Below are 19,425 nucleotides of genomic sequence, written 5' to 3' on the forward strand. Positions count from 1 at the left end.
CTTGCAAGACTGACAGATTTCCCCCGATCCCTCCGATAGCACTCTTGTAGTATGCAATCGGACTTAAAGAGTGCGCTGGGATTATTTTAATACGTTAAAAAGTGTGACTGAAAACTTGTTTTCGGGCTATTGAGCTTGTGATTTTGCTCGCATGTCCTCAGGTAACGAGATTTCTGAGTGCTAAGGAAGAGAAAAAAAAGTTTGTGCTGGATTCAAGTTCTTTTCTTCTTCTTTCCTATGAAGGATGAAAAGCTTGATGCCGTAAAAATGCTTTGACTTTTTTTTTTCCAAGTTGCTGGTAGAACTGCATTTGAATCATCTGGCTAATGTGGGGAACAAAACAAAAAAACAAAGTCGACATCAGACTGGAAAAAAAAACGCGTTGCACTGTGGGCTTTGTGAAGATCAGGTGGATTTGTCTTTGCAATCCCCGAACATGCAGCGATTGTCTTCAACTGTTCCTGTTTCTCCATGGTAAAATCTCAATTTATTCTGATCTGCAAGGTCCCTGGTTCTCTCCCCTCAGCTGATGCCCACCTGCCCTCAAGTCATATCCTTGAGGATATGTTGGCTTCCTGGCATTTTGACTGGATACACGTTATGGTGGTAAGTGGCTGGAATCATCCTGTAATGTAGCTCATTCTGTGTGTTCAGTACTGTGTGTGACAGTCAGTGTTGTGGCTTCAATCCTTCTGGGTGTCCCCTCGCAGTCACGTTAGATGTTGGGTTGCAGATCACCTGCAGCGGTTCTGACACCCTCAATGTGTTTCTAGACTCCAGTGGACCTGCAGTCTTTAGGGACTTCTTATAGGTTCTGAGCTTATCTGCTGAAACGACATTGTTTCCTTATTAGGCTTGGACATATTTTTGCAATTGCCAGCACAGCCAAGCAGCACGTGAATGCAGATTTGGGACAGTTGAAGTGTAATAGTCTGCCCCATTTGTGCATTTGTGACGGGGTGTCCTGTGATCTGCACTGCTAGCAACCTGCCCCCCTCTTGCTTTCTGACATCCAGACCGACAGCAAGACCTTCAACTGTGGTTTTCATCAACAGATGGAAAACGGCTAGAACATACGCCATCCTTCCATCCAGGCCTCCCAGGAGAAACTGCAGTAGGGACGCTTGCTTTGTTATGAAAATTGCATCATTTATACTGTATTTGTGTGGTTCATCAAGTACAAACCTGCAAGCCCATCAAAGTCAGGTCCTCATGTTGACGGTCACAGGCATCTCGGGCCACAGATTTCCTGTGACCAGTGAAGGGCCTTTCAGGGTTGGCTGAGATGTTTTTTGGACCAGATGTTGCTTTCTTTTTTTTATTCCGTACGAAGGTGGCTGCCTCACAGACACCAAAGCAGGGTGCGGTGTTAAAAGAGCTCCCCTTCATATAATGAACTTTCTGTTACTGTCCTCTGGGAATCTTCCAGCAATGAAACAGGACATGTAACCACGAGTCTTGGTTTGCCAAGTCTTAGTAGGATGACCAGGAAATCTCACCTGTTCTTGTGTTCTGACTGATGTTCTTTGATGAACCCTTTAACAAATAAACACACCAGACGGGCTCCTGCCCACGATCAAATTCCCCCCACGGTCAAGTCCATTGACTGTAGGTCATCCCCGGCGTATTAGCAAACACGTTCTTGCATATTGGTCGAATGATCCAGGCTGCGAATATCTGCAAAAGTCTTTGAAAAGAGCTGCCACAGGTGTGGAAGGATTATGGCAGCTTCAAGGGAAATGGGTACTTGCAGGGTTGAGGGAAAGACTGCTCGTCACTGCTGACTGGAGACAGTTAAATCGGGCTCCCTGCTGGCTGGGGCAGCGGAAACATCTGTCGGGAGTGTCGGAGGAGGGCAGCTGGCAGGTGCATCCTCCTCTGCCCTCTCAGCAGCAGCTCCTGTGGTTCACTGGGCATGTGCAGAGATGTCCAGTTGGCACTGAAGCTCTGCTGTTTCCGGTCTGAAAGAGGCAGGTGGCACGACAGCACATTGTCTTTGAGAAGACCTTGTCGGCATCCTCTTGTCTCCCCGGAGAGTGCAGAATTCTTCTGTCTGGCCCAGATGATGAAGACATCTGTTGACTCTTTAATCACTTTTAAAAAGTAACTGTACTTGAACCACTTTGGGCTAAAACACAGTGTGCTGATGTCTTTACATTGGCTGAAGATGGCGCACGTAATTTTGTTGAGCAAGAGAGAAAGAGGTGTTTTTGTCTTCAGTTGCTGTTGTATTGTAAAGCCAGCTTGTGAGAAGTACAGTTGAGCTTGTTCTTGTTTACATTATATTGCAAAATGCTTTATACCTGCCTGGCAGATGTAAACTGTGAACGCAGAGTGTAAATACAGTCTGGCAGCGCGCATAACAACATGAATATGTTGCTCCATACCACCAGTCTCACCTCATTCACCAGCCACAGCTGAGTTCACGAAACTGTGCAGTTCTGCACTCCTCACAGTAAATACCACCGGCGCAGGCAGCCACCTCTTCCAGTTTAAGTTGAGCAGCTCCAACACTGTTGGTATTTTATTATCCGGATTATCAGAAGGATCCTTATTCAGGATGAGGCTCCTGGCATCCCAGAAGCATAGCTACTGCCTAGCTGGGACACCAGGTCACCCCAGAGTTCCTTGCGATCTAGAGCGAACCCCTGTAACCACGGAGAGAACATGCAAACTCCGCATAGAAAGCACTGCCGTGCAGAACTGAATCCCGGACCCACAAGCTGTGAGAAAGCAGATCTGTGTCAAGAAGCATGTGGTTTTCCCCCAAGGGTTTTAATCAAAACACACTACTTTACTTTAAAACGTTGTTCAGCTTCAAACTTGTGTTATAAGTGCAATTAGGAGGGCTTTTTGTTTCATTGTGGGTTCGAATCTACCGGTGTACAGTATCAGTGCACAAGCAAGAGGTTTGAAACCAAATGAAAAGCAAAAAGATTTCGGTGAGAAGTACAGTAGCAGCTGAGTTATCAGGACTTCGGAAAAAGTCCCATCGCTGTGTTTCAAGAAGAGCCTGGAAACTCACCAGATTGCTCGTCGCTCTGATAATACAAGGCCGTCCTTGTCTTGTCCGTAAAATACTTGGCTTTGTAGCTGATTTAGGACGCCGTGCGTACAGAGTTACAGGCACGACTGCCATTCAGGCGCTTCCTGCGTGAGGCGGTTTCTCAGGTGAGGACGCCGGGGAATAACTGGACTCCATTCCTCCCAGTCAGCGCGGAGGGACCGGGAAAGGACGGGGCAAGGAGAGGCGTGGGAATGTCCTGGAGAGTGGGAGTTAGCGCGTGTGGGGGGTTTACAGAAGGCCTTACCTTGAGGGCGATGAAGTGCTTCTGTGTTACCAGCCGAAGCCGGAAGAAGCGGTGATGCTGTAACGGGAACATGGGGGTCTCGTCGGGGTCTTCACGGAGAGGCGGTGCGCGGAGAGTTTCTCAGGGCTGTAAGAGGCCGGTCTGCCCTCTGGCCGTGGTTATAAAACTGCCCCAGTCCCGGCAGACAGACACAGCGGTGTTGCGCGGTGTCAAATGTCAGACAGAGCCAGTGCTGTCCCTCCTGTGTAGTTTTTGTGTTTTAATATCAAGTCAGGAAATGCTGGGGTCGGGGAGTGGGCGTTATTGTGTGGAGTTAAACAGATATTTATGTGGTTCTAAAAAAATAAAAGTATTCTCCGTATTCACCCAAGGATTATTCGCGAAATAAATAATTTATTAAAACCTAGCTTCAAAACGAAACATCTGCTGCTTTCATGTGGCGCTGGCAGTGCGCCAAGCGCACAATGATATCTGTAGCCGGCCTCAAGTTATTATTGTGCCCTAATAGAGAATGCTATTCCAGACAGGCGCACGCCTTTGATATTGCTCCGAAATCTGGGAAGGGGTATTTTCTGAACTTTGGAAACGGGCTTTTCGGTAAACGGGACAGCTCCTCGCAAGAGGTAAACTCGGGAAAGTAGGCTTCGCCCTCGTTACTTTTCGTGTTGATCGCGGCTTGGGATGAGGGGACGACACCCGCCATCCTGCCTTTTTCAAAGAAAAACGAGGCTGTGTGGTCTCTTAGTTTTAGCTTGTGTTGATCCAAGACTTTTTTCTGTTTTTCTCGGGCGATGCTGCTCGAGGTTGTGTGTAGCTACCCGTGTCACAGCGCAAGATGATGATGATGCTCTGGAAGGCGCCTGTGGAATCTGTCTTGTTTTGTATCCGTGTTCTGCTTCAAGTTTGCCATCAGAGCACAGCAACTGCCACGGCAGAGTCAATTATTTCTGAAGGAGTCTTGACTAAACACAGTGCTGTTCAGATGATCGCTTGAATCAGATAATATATATATATATCCTATGCAAAGAACTACTGTGGGCGCTGAAAGAACGAACGGTAGCTGTACTTGCAGAAAGGCACAGCCTGAGTGAGCAGATGAACTCTGAAAATCGAGATTGTTGATGATTAACGGGGCCCTGATATTATTACTACAGAATTTGAACTGATGTCTCTTACTTTAGAATACAGGCTCCTTGAAACCGACTGTATACCTGCCTGTGTGTGCCCTTATCAGAGTCAGCCTTATGATTGAAAGAATCCCCGACTAGTTGGGTGGTACTGTATAACACTTCTGCCCTAGTTTTCTTTGTTCTGTGCCTTTCAAGTGTTTGACAGTCACAAAAAGCATTGTATTTAAAAGGAAGCTGTTACAGTAACTATGTAATGGGCTTTGTAAAAAGCACAAAATCTAGACTACGGGAACATCACTTCATCTTATTTTTGTTGATTGGGTGTTTTTATTTTAATATACCAAATAGGCAATGCTTACTGTATGTTCTAAAACAGTATCCCCCTCCCCCCCCAACCAGTAAACATAATTTTAACAAACTTTTAGTTTTGGTTGATCTGTATTTTATATTATACTCAAAGTGTAAATGTAGAGAAGACAGGTTTGTCCTGGCTTGGAGACACCCGTGGGTCTCGAGAGCAGAGCGGATGTGATGTGTGCTGTCCAGCTGAACTCTTTATTTCACACAGAGGTATGACAGGACTTGCGTCTTCTCAGTGCCCAGTACTGCTCTCACCCCTGATCCGGCAGTCGCTGGAACAGCACAGCGACAGGTACAGCAAGCAGCCTGTTTTTACAGCTGAAAGGGTTTCTTTATAGCAGCACGACCACATGGGGCCAGCACGCCCAGTGTACAGTATGTGTGTCATAGCTTCGGCAAGGGCAGCAGGGTGGAGCAGTGGTCAGCATTGCTGCCTCGCAGCGCTGGGGCCCTGGGTTCAATTCTGGACCTGGGGTGCTGTCTGTGTGGAGTCTGTATGTTCTTCCCTAGTTCACATGGGTTTCCTCTTACTGTAGCTTTTTTTAAATATGACATAATCACCACTCACCCTTTGTAAGATGCACTGTTGGAGAATGGTTGGAGGTGTTCTGGTTTCCTCCCACAGTTCAAAGACACACTGAGAGGTTCACTGGAGTCTGGGAAGCCTGTTCCTGGGGTGAGTGTGTGTGCCCCCTGATAGACTGGTGTCCTGCCCAGGGTGTATGCTGCATTGTGGCTCTGGGCCACTGTGACCCTGAATCGGACAAACGGTTAATGAAATTTACAGTTTCTTACCTTATTAACTTAAGGAAGAGCAAAATATGAAAGCCCAGAGTGGAATTTAGCGAGGACACCTGTGCAGAAATCAGTCAGGACACAAGAGCTGAGACCAACGCTCTTGTGAGCAGTGTCATGGGATCTGTACAGAGCAAGCAGCACCTCAGTTTAACGCCACATCCGAAGAGTGGCTCCATTGTCCCTGGTCACCAGACTAGGGTGCTGTTTAGCAAATCCTGGGCCACAGGCAAGAGCGCCACCTACTGGTCCATCACGGTTGGGCAGAGACTGGGCAGCCCAGAGAGTGACGCTATTTGTCACTTTCTCAGATATAGGAGCCGAACTGCAAGTTAATCATCTATCCGGGAACAGCACCAAGGGATTTTAAAATGCGTGATTGTATGGAATCTCTAATGCATATTAATTTAGTCTTCTGCTTCAGGATAAAGAAGTACAAACTATTAAAGTAAGTGTAGTCCCTTTCCCTCGGTATACAGGATCAGAATATAGAGGTTCTTATTAAAATAGAAAAAAAGGCACAACCCTAAGACTACTGAACCTTTTTATATTCCATAGAGGATAGACTTTTCAATTGACACATTAAAAGCTTGCCAGGAGTTTTGTGGCAGCCTTATTTGCGAATGTGTTTAAGTGAAATACACTGACCTGTTTCAAGAACTGTGGCTGAATTTATTACAGCATTGAGCATAGCAATATTTAGTACACATCTCTATCCCAGGTGTGTTTCCTGCCTGCTTTTAACAGCACCCTGCGGAGCTCTCTGTTAGACACAAAAAAACAGTCCAAAATTAAAAAAAATAAAAGGGTCAGAAGTCAGCAGTGAAAGAAATTCGCTGAAATTCCCTCAGGTTAAGACTTCATACTCCATCATGAGAGGGCAGACAGGTCTGTTTACTTGCTACACAACTGTTGGCTTTGGTTCAAGTTTTTGTTTGCTGGGAATATTTGTGTTCTTAAAACCTTTTGAATATTGTTTTTTTTTTTGCTTTTGCAGTTTCTCTTGGCCCATTTGTTACAGATCCTCCTATGCTAGGGTGCTGCTCTGCTCACAGGAATAAGACCACAGTCCCATGACCTGCCCTTGCCATCCTGGCAGGCTCAGTAAAGCTGAAACAGCAGCTACAGATGAGAGTTTGTTTTGGGTTTCTACTGTACAGCTAATAATGATACATGTACACACATTCAGTAATGTGCCAATGCAGTTAATATCTGCCATAGTTGTTTCCCTCCGTACGTCTTCTTTGTAATGCTCAGGAAAATCCAATTGAACTATGTCATTCTGTTTTATTTTTCCAACGTGGCATGCTAAAAATGACGAGAATAGTTTCTTTTTTACATTAATTTTAAGGAATGTCACACTGTTGGATTAAAAAAATACCTTTTCAGTCACCCATTGAAGATATCAGTCTGTGGCATGATTTTGCAAATATCTCCATGTTTTGTTTTTGTGGAATTTAATACAGAGCAAAGATGAATTCTGCAGAAAGACTTTCATCGCCACTCGACATATATCCCTGTTGTTATGTGTTAGCACCCTCTCACTGCGTTAACAGCCCCCAGCATTTTATCGCTGCCGGAATAACAGAAATCATTTTAGATTTCCTTGTAAAGTTAGGAGTTCTGAGTATTTCTCGTTCCTTCAAAAAAGTCTCTGCGTTTTTCTCTGTGAATTATGTTGAGCACACTGACTCAGGGCGGGGGCTATTTTGAGTCATGCTGGGGTATTTAAGCAAACCGAGCTGGGTAAAGAAGACTTTGACACCTTTCTTGTTCAGACTTGCTAATACCAGCCACGGTGCCCAGCATTTCAAACTGGCGACGCACATTTCATTTTAGGGCTGTGCAGCGATGCAGTTGTTGTTTTCAAATAATTATTTAGTCACATTTCTTCATTCCGTAACTTCAGTATCAACACCTTTGGAGGCCCAAAGCCTTTACTTCCTGTTCCGTAGCCGGACGCAACCCTATTGGTCATGCATGTCGGCTTGTTGGAGTGGACCCAGCCGTCCCTGAGCTTTGGGGTGCCTGAAGCACCAGGGCTGTTGTTGGAGAGCTGGGCAGTCTGTCTCTAGTATGCCTCAGCCATTTCAGTGTTCCCCCAAAAAAGGCACCAGTGTCAAAGATCCATCAAAGCATTGGTTTAATCGGAAATGGAGTTCACATAGCACATCTGCCCAGTCCTGGTCTTCGTGATTCCAGTATCGTCCCAGTGGAGGACATAAGAGAGGAGAGAAGCAGGAGGAGGCCGCTCGGCCCATCTCGCCTGTCTGGGTAGTTGTTTCTTGACCAGAAGATCTCATCCAGGCGAGCAACGTGCTCCAGACACCCGCAACCCTTTGTGTAAAGACCTGCCTCCTGTTCTTGGTGTTAAATGCACTTCAGTGCATTTTCCACTCGTGTCCACCGGCGTTCCCAGCCATCTTAAATGGACATTTTTTCATTTCTGGAAGAGTTGCAGATTGCCTGTTCATTTCTAACATCTGCAACCTTTGAAAAGCCGCAAAAATGAATTGTTTGATTAAGGAAATAATAATAATTATTATTCCTCACACTTATATAGCGCTTTTCTGGACACTCCACTCAAAGCAGGTCATGGGGATCCCCTCCACCACCACCAGTGTGCAGCCTCACCTGGAAATGATTCGTTCAATAAGACCTTAAATTAAGTAACCAAGATCCTGCCAGAATTCACAAACCAGAAGTCACCAGTAAAGACAAGTACTGTATGCGTGTTTTTTTTGTGCATTGCACTGTCCTGAAGATGAGTTTCTTTTGTTAATCTTTGGAAGAAAGATATGTTGTGAGGCAAAGCAGAAAATAGAGAGGTGCTGCCGTTTATAAATCCAGCTGTAAGAAGGTGCTGTGTCCAGAGTGCTGTCTGTCTGGTACTTAAACTGGCTCATGGTTTCAACATCCTCTAGTTTAAAGTTTTGTTTTCAAATTAAAGAGAATGCGTATCTGATGTAGATGTATTACTGACATTTTCTGTATTTACAGTACTTTTATTTTTGGCCTGGTTAGAGAGATTATATAAGGCAAGGGAAAGAGGAATGCCTTAATAATACAGGCTTCCCTGTGAAATAACATTTCTCACCACAACTGAGGACTGTGTCGGCATACAGTAGCTCATTAAAATCAGGGAATATTATTTTGTTGTTTCAGTTTTTTTATTCCCATCAATGATGTCTCTACCATGGTATTAAATGTCAAAAGGCATGGTTTTAGGTCATTTTTGCTAGAACAAAGGCCTGTTTCAGTTAATCAACAAATCATCTGTAATGCCAAGATGGTGGACAGTCAGCAATAGACCTCAGTCCCCCTCATACGCGTAGTATGTAGTTTACAGGTTTTGTTTTAATCCTGTTCAAACTGGCATTTGAGATGGGACCAATATACTCATTTGACTTGTAATACCCCACGATTCCTTCCCTCACTAAGTATGAAGTAATTAGTGGAGTACCACAGGGTTTGTACTAAGACCTCTACTCTTGTTAATTATGTCAATGATGTAATTAGTGGAGTACCACAGGGGTCTGTACTAAGATCTCTACTCTTATGTCAATGATGTAATTAGTGGAGTACCACAGGGGTCTGTACTGGGACCACTGCTATTACTGATTTATAAAAATTACTTTGAATCCAGTAAACTAATCAGGTTTGAAGATGATACTAAATTCGAAGGGTCAGCATATAGTGTAGAAGCATATGAAATTATAAAAGATTTAAATAAATGTAAGACTAGGTACTGTAGATGACTTTCAATATAGACAAGTACAGTGTTTTGCATGAACATCGGAAAAACATGAAATGACTAAAATGGTTGTACTGACACTTCTTTAACATCTTCTAGAGCAGCATTTGTCAGGTGGCGTGCCACAGCGCAATGGAGTACCTTCAGGCATTAAGAGGTGCGCCAAGGAATTTTGGAAAAACACATATGAAATCTAAACAATGTTTAAATTCAATATTGTAGATATATATTTGTTTAGGGGAGTGACCAATGTGTCGTGTTGCATGTTCCGTATACACACACAAGAAAGAGGCTGTGCCCTAAAACTGTGCACAGATCTTGTGGTTCAGACTGCTCTGTTCAGTATCTACTGTTTCTTTCTTGTCTTTTCCTTGTGGATTATTTCTAACAAAACTGGTGTTCAGTGGCAACGTGCTTTAATATCTATCCATTATCTCTGTTCTCTGTTTCCTATTAGGCAATTTTCAGTCCAAGCTCCCAGATTTCCCTGAATAAATCACCTAATTGAGAATTAATCTTTTATCAGGAACGTTATCAAAAGCCTTCTTAAAATATATACAGTACTGTATGTTCTGTATCATTGCTTATTCAATGAATCCTAAGTTCACCAGCAGTTAAGCCATCCATAACTGTTTTCCTTAGTATGTGCTGACTAGACCATATGCTCTTATTTCTCTATAGGTGATCCTCTAGTTTAGTTTTAATTATTGTTTCCATAATTTTCCATACAACAGAAGTCAGACTATGTGGACTGTATCTCCTGGTTTGGTTTTTTGCCCCTGTTAGGGATGGGTTCTTCATTAGCAGTGGTTAGAATATTTACACTGAGAGCACACTGTTTTATGTGACTCCCAAAAGCAGTCTGGGAACAAACTTCAGGTGCCTGGAGCCGAACCCCAGACAATTTTAGGGAATACTGTACATGCATTAGTGTATCTTTTATGTTTTGTTGACTGTTGTTTTCAAATTAAAACATTTTCTTTCTCTACAAACCCACCCCCATTAACATTACATTGCAGCTAAATATGATCTGCATTTCTGTTTGAAATCCTGTTTTTGTGCAGACTGGTGCTTACTTGGTAGTTCCAGATACTTTCCTTTCAGTTCTTGTACGATCTGTATTAAAATCACAGCCTTTAATTAACCTTTCTGAGCTGGTTTTACAGTGTGATTTGAATGGGAGATTCTGTTTGGCAGAGGAGTTATTAAAACCCTCTTTTTAAACTGATTTTCTGAGCTGCTTTCACTTTACGGTCTAGACTTGTGTTCAACTGAGTTCTCCCCCTGTCCTGATTCATTGTGGTGGCTGTTGTGACTGTGTTCCACTGCCATTCTCCAAATCGCGGAGGTGAATGAGGCAAGTCTCTGTAGGTGCTGCAGAAACTGTCTTTCTGTTTATAATTATTATTGTTTTTGTGTTTTGCTCCTGAGGCTTTTAATCCCGAGTAGATCAAAGCCACTTCTTTCCAGAAGCCATGCAGTGTGCTGTCAGTGAGGATTAGCGCAGACAGTGGTCTCTATCTGCAGTTCATGTCCGGATCCTGTAATTGAAGTGAGAGACCCCTGAGATGCACACCACCTGCTTCACCCCTCTCTGTCTCCATGCTGTTGCTCACAAACTTCTCATTTCATTTCAAGTCCCTCATCAGAACCTAATTATTTACCAAACTCCACGTTATCTGTGTGAATATGGATTTCCTGGTGCCATGGTGAAGTGCAAATAGCCTGATTCACAAGAATTACAGGAGATGGCTACTTTGACTTGTCCCAGCTTGTCTGCTGAGTAATAATAATCAAAAGAACAAGCTGGGTGCTTAGCGCAGATTCGATGATTCTAGCACTGATTAATTAGACAGGGAATTGTGTGACTTCCTCTGCTAAGCAATCTGCCACAAACTGCAAAGCTGGAGAGAGGCTGCAGCCATCTCTCTGACCCGTGTGTGGAAAAAAAACACAGAAATCTGGTGATCTAGTGAGGACTGGTTTGATATTTTACTTTGAAACGAGGAGTGATTTTTCTTTTTTTTTCCCGTTATATAGTTATATTGATGATGCCTTAGAAAAACATTCAGAGCTGATGGTCTGTGTAGCCCTTCCTTGTTGTACTTTGGACCAGATATCTACAGTATATGTACTGTTAGAACATGCTTTCCAGCAATTAAGAGAGCCCAGGACATGCACATACTGTGTCTGAAACGTGGACACTCACTGATACCAGTGTGGTATTGTTTGGAGTCAGCTTTTAAAATGCCATAGTGATTGCTTTTTTTTTAACTCTAAGACTTCGTACCAGTTCATACCTTGACTTTTACAAAGACTTCTGATTTCTGAAGAAACTCCTGTGTGAAGATCTAGTTCAGAGATCTGCATTTAACACGTGAGTCCTGGCTGTCTTAGGTTTTGATCCATGCAGATTGGTTCTTTCACATCTTTAAAAAATCTTAATTAAAAAATCTTTCACCCCATTACAAAATTCACAACCAAAACCACTTTGTTCCAGTTTATTTGAAACTTTTCAAATCCACACCTGAGCAAAAAAAAAGTATGACTGGGATCAGATTACTGTGAAAACAGACAGTAATCCTGTACCGTAAAGGTATGTATACTTTTAGTTGAAAATATGTTCTTTGTTGATTTTGTTCCAACAGTATGTGGACACTGTCTGGATAAGAAGCTAAAAAGAAAAATAGAGGTTTTGCTTCCAGTCCACTTCTGTTTTTTGGTGGGAAAGGGAAAATCCAGTAGAAGTTTCTCAAAGCTGGCTCTCATGTACTGTGTGTACGTACACAGAGAAGGAGGCTTCGGACTAAGATGAGCTTATGAGCTTTTTGTCTTGGCCCGCACTGGAATGATGCAGCTTCCCACCCCTGGAATGAGCTTTCCGAACAGGAAATCAGAGGCAGCCCGTGGCCGGCGGAGCATGTGGAGTCGGTTTACCTCCACGCCAGCCCTGGTCTGGGGCGCAGGCCCCTCTCCCTCTGCCTCTCCTCTCTTGAGCACGTCCACCACTTCCTCTCAAGCTCCTTCAGAACCGAAACACTACAGTATTCTTCTGTCTGTAATATGGAACAGATGGCCTTGGAAGAAAAAAAAAATAGTCATGCAAAATATTTGTAAAGAAAAAATAACCCCAAGGCATTATATAATTGTTCCTCTTTATCTCATGTGGTTTTGCTGGAGCTCTTTTTTCTGCTGCGAGCTCAGGATAGAAGGTGCTGGGGTCACAGGGAGAGAACTGATGCCGGGATCGTTCCCCACTTTCTTTTCAGAAACTGGCTGGATTTAATCAATAATGAAGATCATCTTTTTAAGGTTCTCTAAACGTGTCCGATGCTTTTCGAACTGTTGTGAACCCAACTAACAGTGTAACTTAGTCCTACCTTTATTGAGGAGTATTGTTATTTTATTCAGTCATTAATCACTTGCATAGCGCGTTTAATCCCAAGATGCTTCTCATACAGGGGGGACCCAGCCCCTCCTGAGAGACACACACCAGCCACACTGCACGGCAGGTCAGGGGGAGACACGAGGAATCGTTTCACCAGTTAAAGTAAGACGAGACGTTAGGGAGGCCAGACTGTTAGCATGGGTTAAGACTCATACTCGTCAGGACCTCGATTTAACATCTCAGCTGAAGAACTACTCCTCTTGGAGCGCTGTACTGAATACTGGAATTTCTTGTCCAGGGGAAAGACCGCCACCTACTGGTCGAGGGGTCTCCCAACAGCCCCCTGGATTGACTGGGAGGCCTCCCATCCCAGCACCAGCAGGCCCGGCCTTGCTGAGCTTCTGAGATCTGACCAGCAAGGCGACAAGATGGTAATGGCACCGCAGTTGAAAATGGTTTCCAGTTCAGCTTTGAGACAGGTTTCCTTAGCCTTGAAACATGGACTAAACATATTTCATTATTTCATTGCTGGAACGCTAAACTCTTGATGGTGCTATAGCACATGGGAATCCGTGTACACCCACGTACATCCAGTAGGTTGACAGTATAGCAAGGCTGCAAACAGTGGGTGTACGGAACACGCTGACAAGTCAGCTAACACGGACCCTCGCAGAACATCCGAAATCTTGGAGCAATAAACCTTTATCACAGCGATGATGTGGAAAACAGCTTCTTCCTGCTTATGCACTGTCTGCAGTCATACTGGAAAGCATTTGCAAGTCTCGCACAATGGTGATTCAGAGAAGTAGCACTAATATGTTGCATTAATAGGGTCAGCAGCCATATCACCCTGCAACTCGCTACTGGCAGCCCACTGAAGCTCAGCAGCTGTGAGCCTGGTCAGTACCTGGATGGGAGACTCCTGGGAAAAACTAAGGTTGCTGCTGGAAGAGGTGTTAATGGGGCCAGTAGGGGGTGCTCACCCTGCGGTCCATGTGGGTCCTAATGCCCCAGTATAGTGACAGGGACATTATCTGTAAAAAGGCGCTGTCCTGTAAAACTGAGGTCCTGACTCGCTGTGGTCATTAAAAATCCCAGGGCATTTCTTGAAAAGAACGGGGGTGTAACCCCGGTGCCCTGGCAAAATTTCCCACTGTCCTTTACAAGTCATGGCCCCCTAACAACCCCCATCTCTGAACTGGCTTCATCACTCTGGTCTCCTTCCCACTGAGAGCTGGTGTGTGGGCAGCGGACTGGCGCATCATCCAGGTGGGGCTGCACACTGATGGGGGTGAAGGGGATCCCCGTTATCTGTAAAGCACTTTGAGTGGAGTGTCCAAAAAAGAACTATATAAGTGTAAGCAATTATTATTTTTATTATTATTTAATATACCCAATGTAATGCACATGGATACAGTATGAACTTTCTTGAGGCAGGTGCCTTGCTCAGGACATGCATTAATTAGCATCTGCTGTAAGGAGGTAGATCGATTTAGCCCACAGGGGTTATGGGTACTGTCTGCAAGAGTGCGTCTGCATGGCCAGAGAAGTCGCACACACCTGGGCTTTCCTACACAGCAGCTGCACTTTCTCTGCTGGGTAATGAATTATGCATATGAATATTAAACAGCTCGTTGTCCAATCATATGGCATTTCCTCTCCTCTCATGTTCTGGAAAATTCCAGTTACCCATTAGAACAGGAGTGCAGATATTGAAAAGTTACCCTTAAGATCACCTTACCTCCTGAGGAGAGCAAGTATTTTTTTTTTTTGGTCTGTTATAAGTTTTTTAAAACATCTCATGGAGGGTGCTTGCTTGTGAAGCTTAAGGAAGGTCCTCTGGTCTAAACCTGCTGCTTTAAGGAATGACATTTTCCAATTAACTCGGTCAACTCATTAAAGTTTCATGGCAGTAAGGAAATGTGTTTACCGAGCTGTCGCAGGTAGGGAGCAGAAGAACACTTGGTTATGACAAGGAAAATTATTTAAAGGGGAGCTGCAGTCCCAATTTCTCAGACCGGTTGTTAAATCTTGGTAACAAAGTTCATTCACGGCATTGCTAAACTTTACAAATTCAAAATCGTGAACTCTGTGAAAGCACTGCATGGTTGCCATGTGGCGAGAACGAGAGTTCCCACGAATTGCGACGCAAAGCAGCCCTTCCTGCTCACTAGTCACTGTAATGACTCGTGTACTGTGATGTACGAGCGAATAAGGGCAGGTTGTGCGGCAGATATTTCACCACATATTTCACCAACATGATCTGCATGCAGAGTTCACAAGTAAGTAGTATTTGTTGGCAAAATCATCTCGAAATTGGAAGCAATATTTCTGTTGGATCGAAAGCGATGTATTCACAAGCCTGCTTGTTTACCATGCAATCGGGCGGCAACACGCCACCGGATTTTTTGTTGCTGGGTTCTGAATCGCAGAACATGACGCTGCACACATTCCTGGAAATTGTGTCTGTTTTGTGGTGTAAATTGGAGGTTTTACATGCTACTGTGCACATTTGACTTTCATTGTGCTTTGAAAGGCGCTCATCAATGCCGATTCTTTGTAACCCTAAAATATAAAAATAGCGTTGCGGTTCTCCTTTAGTGTAGGATTTTGTGGTATTCCTGTTTTATTTTGAAATATTTAATGATAGTAGATGATTTTGAAAAAAATTAATTCTGACCACTACATCCCAGAGGATTGTATTTTGAAAGCAACATTGAAATTATCCTCTGCTATGTCCAAATGCACATTGTCACAACCACCTGCGAGGAACATACTGCAAATCCCAACATCTCATATCATAAAAATTCAAATGTTGTTCTAGATTTTGTATTCCGCACGTGTCCTGGCATCTTTCTAGTTTGGGGAGATGCTGCTGTGCTGGTCTAACGTCCACTCGTCTGTGTTGGTCCACATGTCCCTAATTCGGGGGCTCCTGTCTTGTCCTTTTCATTCGACTGTACGCAACGAGTCACGTCAGGACATGGGTGTGTGCTGGATGTTTCCCTTTTCCAGGTTTTTAAGTGGAAAACATTTAAAACAATGTTGTGGAATTCCTCTCGCTTAATAAGATGCCACTTCGCCTGCAACTTTTAAGAATTCAGACCAAGAACAGTTTACAACTGTTACCTTGCAAACATCTTTAACAGCTTTTTAGCAGGTGTTATACAGAAGCCAGAGTATCTGCTGCATCAACATGGCTGGGTAGCTTGATCCAGACCCCCACCACCCTCTGTGTAAAGCAGTACCCCCAGTCCTTGGGTTTAAATGCACTCCCACTTGATTTTCACTTCACTTCTGCCCTCTGGCCCTCATTTCTCTGTTTATTCTGTCATCAGAATGCCTTGGAGGACCTTGAATATGTGTAAGAGCTTGGTCTTCTACATCCAAGAGTAAAGAGCTACAGTTCCTTCAGCCTGTCAGTGCAGGACCTTCCATTAACGCCCAGAATGCATCTAGGTCCTCAGCTGCACTCCATAGACACTGGGACTTTAAAACGCCAGCAGCAGACGGAGGATGAGTTAACGCTACTGTTTTGGTTCTTCAACAGGATGTCATTTATTCATCAGTCTTCCACAAAAAATGAAGGTTTCTCCAAAATGATGGTACATTAACTGGATCAGAAACGCAATAACAACTGTCTGACCCAGACAGAATCACTCATCTCTTCAGCCCTGTTTGTGTGTTATTAAACCTTTGTAAACCTTTTCGTGCTGATTGTTTTGTCTGGTTGGACTGGTTAGTCCTGTAATATTGTTGACAATCCCAGTTCTGCCTTTGCTAATGGGTCGCTCACGGCAAAATGCCACTAGAGAAGAAATATCACAATATTTTTATTTTGTTTTGAACCATGTGGTTGGGTGACCCGTGGAAGTAGCTCGTTTGTCAGCGGGCTGCCCTCAGCAGGAGTAGTGTGGGTCTCCGAGTGGCTCAGCTGGTAAGGCCTGGGGTTTCCCACGCAGTGGCACACGATCATCTGAGTGCTGCTGATGTCTGGGCAACTCTAGCGCCCCCTGTGGCCTCCTCGGCACCTGCAGGCGTGAGGTGCTGTCCCGGGATTGGCTCTTCCTGACCAGGCAGGCGGGACCACCGGGGCGCTGAGTAAAACCCAAGGCCTCTGAAAGCCGCGCTGGCTGCGAGTCCTCGCGCCGGGGGAGGCCTGAGTGAAGCACCTGTGCTGTGCTCTTGATGCAGGACCCGGAGAGGAAGGGCTTCATGAACAAACTCTACGCCATCCAGGATGTGTGTGTCAGCGTGCAGAGCGCCCTGGACGACGTGGCCTCCTACGGGGAGAGAATAAAGAAGTAAGTACCTCGGCAGAGCCCCAGGAAACCCCAGATACATAGATACGTTTTTGATCCCGTGAGGGAAATTGCAGTGCAACAGCAGCTTAACACAGTCACCACAGCAACAGTGTAACGAATGATACAATAATAATAATACAATACCTGTACATACAATACAAACAGTACAGTGAGAAGGGCACTAAGAAGAGTTACTCACAGTCCAGAACACACAAAGAACAAACCAGAACAGAACACTACACAAAAAGTTGTATTGCACAATATAAATGTATTGCACAAGTCCCTGGCATATATTGCACAAAAACAGTTGTAAACGGGAAAAAGAAAAAGACTGCCCCCCTTTCCCCACTGCTGTGAATGAGGCATCCCTGGGGCGCCCAGTTGTTGTCTGCCTGTCTTGCACTGGGCGTGCAGCCTGGCACCTGAACACAGAATGCACTGGGAGGGCAGCCTGGCACCTGAACCCAGAATGCACTGGGCGTGCAGCCTGGCACCTGAACCCAGAATGCACTGGGAGGGCAGCCTGGCACCTGAACCCAGAATGCACTGAGAGGGCAGGCAGAAACCTGAACCCAGAATGCACTAGGAGGGCAGGCAGGAACCTGAACCCAGAATGCACTGGGAAATCAGACATCCTGTGGTGGTTCGCTGCCCAGTGTTGTGTCACATTGCCTGTGTGCTAAAGATAACCTGAGAACAAGTGCGGAGGCTTAGGCCCCTGTTTTTGATTCTTCTTCGCAGTACCTTCAACTGGACTGTGCCTTTCCTGAGCTGGCTGGCCATCGTGGCTCTCTGCGTCGCCATCGTTATCTTATACTTCATTCCCCTTCGATACATCGTCCTCGCCTGGGGTGAGTGAGGCCAGGGGAGGGATCTCTCTCCTTTCTGTTTTGTTCATCCTCTCAGTGTTTTTGCTCTGCTATACACATCTGTGCGTAAAGACCTATAGCTACAGTATTTTATTCTTGAGTCTTCTGCTGCTGTAGCCGTAATGTTTGTCATGTCACTGAAAGTTACAAGGTAGAAAGAAATGCTCCACAATTTAAGATGTTGTGGTAAACTGTTTATTTTTTGTTAGAAAACTGGATTATATAATAATCAAAATATATGTATTCTTTTCTGTGGCCATGAGAACTGTTCATGTACATAAGAGCTGTCTAAAATCCCCTTGATTGAGAGGCTCCTGGGGAAAGTTGAGTTTTGGGTGACCCAGGCTTGCTTCGGACTTGATGTATCAGGGGATCAGCTGTGGCAGTCAGTGGTCAGCTATCCGTTGTACATCCTGTGCAACGTGGCTGTGCTGGAGAAAGTGCCCAGAGCCAGGTCAGAGGAATAGAACGCTCTCATGAGGGAATAGTTTAAGATAAGATCACTTTTATTTCTTTTCACAGACCCCAGCTTGCTCTCCATGAGACACAGACAGGGAGAGAAGCTGAGGGTCAGAGCGCAGGGTCAGACATTGTACAGCACCCCTGGAGCAGTTGGGGTTAAGGGCCTTGCTCGGGGGCCCAACAGAGTAGGATTCCTCTGCCGGCCGTGGGATTTGAACCGGCAACCTTCCAGCCACAGGCGCAGGTCCTGTGCCACAGTGCCACAGCACCGCCACTCTTTTGGTCTTTAGCAAGACTCTGAAAGGCTCCTTTTCCATTGCTCTTTGCAGTCAGTAAGAGACAGAAGAGGAAGGTCCTTAGAGGAGTGATGATCACCAGAACGTGGAGCACATTAGCCAATATTATTTGAGTTCTGAGTTGCACTGACACTAGTTCTTGGCTACAGTACCTCACCTCTGGACAGGGGTGCCGTGTCCTGTCGCAGTCGGCTGTAATTCAGGCTCGTGCGGCTCCTGTTTGTGCCCTTCAGGTGCTGACGAATCCCTTTTCCCCCAGGTGTTAATAAATTCACCAAGAAACTCCGCGACCCGTATACAATCGATAACAACGAGCTGCTGGACTTCCTCTCCCGAGTTCCTTCAGACGTACAAGTGGTAGGTGCTTTTGTCTTCGTCTCGCGTGCTGTCGAAAAAGACTCTTCACCTTCAAGAATAGGTCGCGAGATGGGATTTCTCCTGCTCAGTTATTTAGCCGTTTGCTGTGGTTATCTGTGCTTCTGCAGTCGTTTCCATAGTAGGACAAGGTGGTGGAGTAGAGTACACGAGCTGACAGCTGCTGTGGTGTCCCGTGCTGAGGGCAAGGACACTTCTCTCAGTGCAAACTTGGACGTGAAACAGATTGTACCTGACGGGACAGAACGCGGCTCGACTCTCCCCCCGAGTGCAGCTGTTTTAGTTTTACAGGACCTTGTTTTAGCATGTTTGTTCGACCTTTTTTGTCCTTTAGGCTCATGTGCTGACTCACATCACACAATGTTAAAGTTTAAGCTTGTT

At 45.0% G+C, this 19,425-nt stretch overlaps 1 protein-coding gene across 3 annotated transcripts in view; it reads left to right on the forward strand.

Annotated features, from left to right (window-relative positions):
* Positions 1–19,425, forward strand: part of mctp1a (multiple C2 domains, transmembrane 1a) — a 215,668-nt gene that overhangs the window by 184,910 nt on the left and 11,333 nt on the right. For 2 of the 3 annotated variants that reach the window (XM_088910243.1, XM_088910244.1), the window contains 3 exons: positions 16,933–17,042; positions 17,784–17,893; positions 18,929–19,026. In XM_088910243.1, the coding sequence (XP_088766369.1) occupies positions 16,933–17,042; positions 17,784–17,893; positions 18,929–19,026 (318 nt within the window). Of the gene's footprint in view, positions 1–504; positions 607–16,932; positions 17,043–17,783; positions 17,894–18,928; positions 19,027–19,425 lie in introns of all 3 variants that reach the window. The other variant, XM_088910245.1, reaches the window with a different exon arrangement.

Source organism: Atractosteus spatula, chromosome 3 (assembly GCF_055471065.1).
Source record: "Atractosteus spatula isolate fAtrSpa1 chromosome 3, fAtrSpa1.hap1, whole genome shotgun sequence".
In the NCBI taxonomy this organism is placed as follows: Eukaryota; Metazoa; Chordata; class Actinopteri; order Semionotiformes; family Lepisosteidae; genus Atractosteus; species Atractosteus spatula.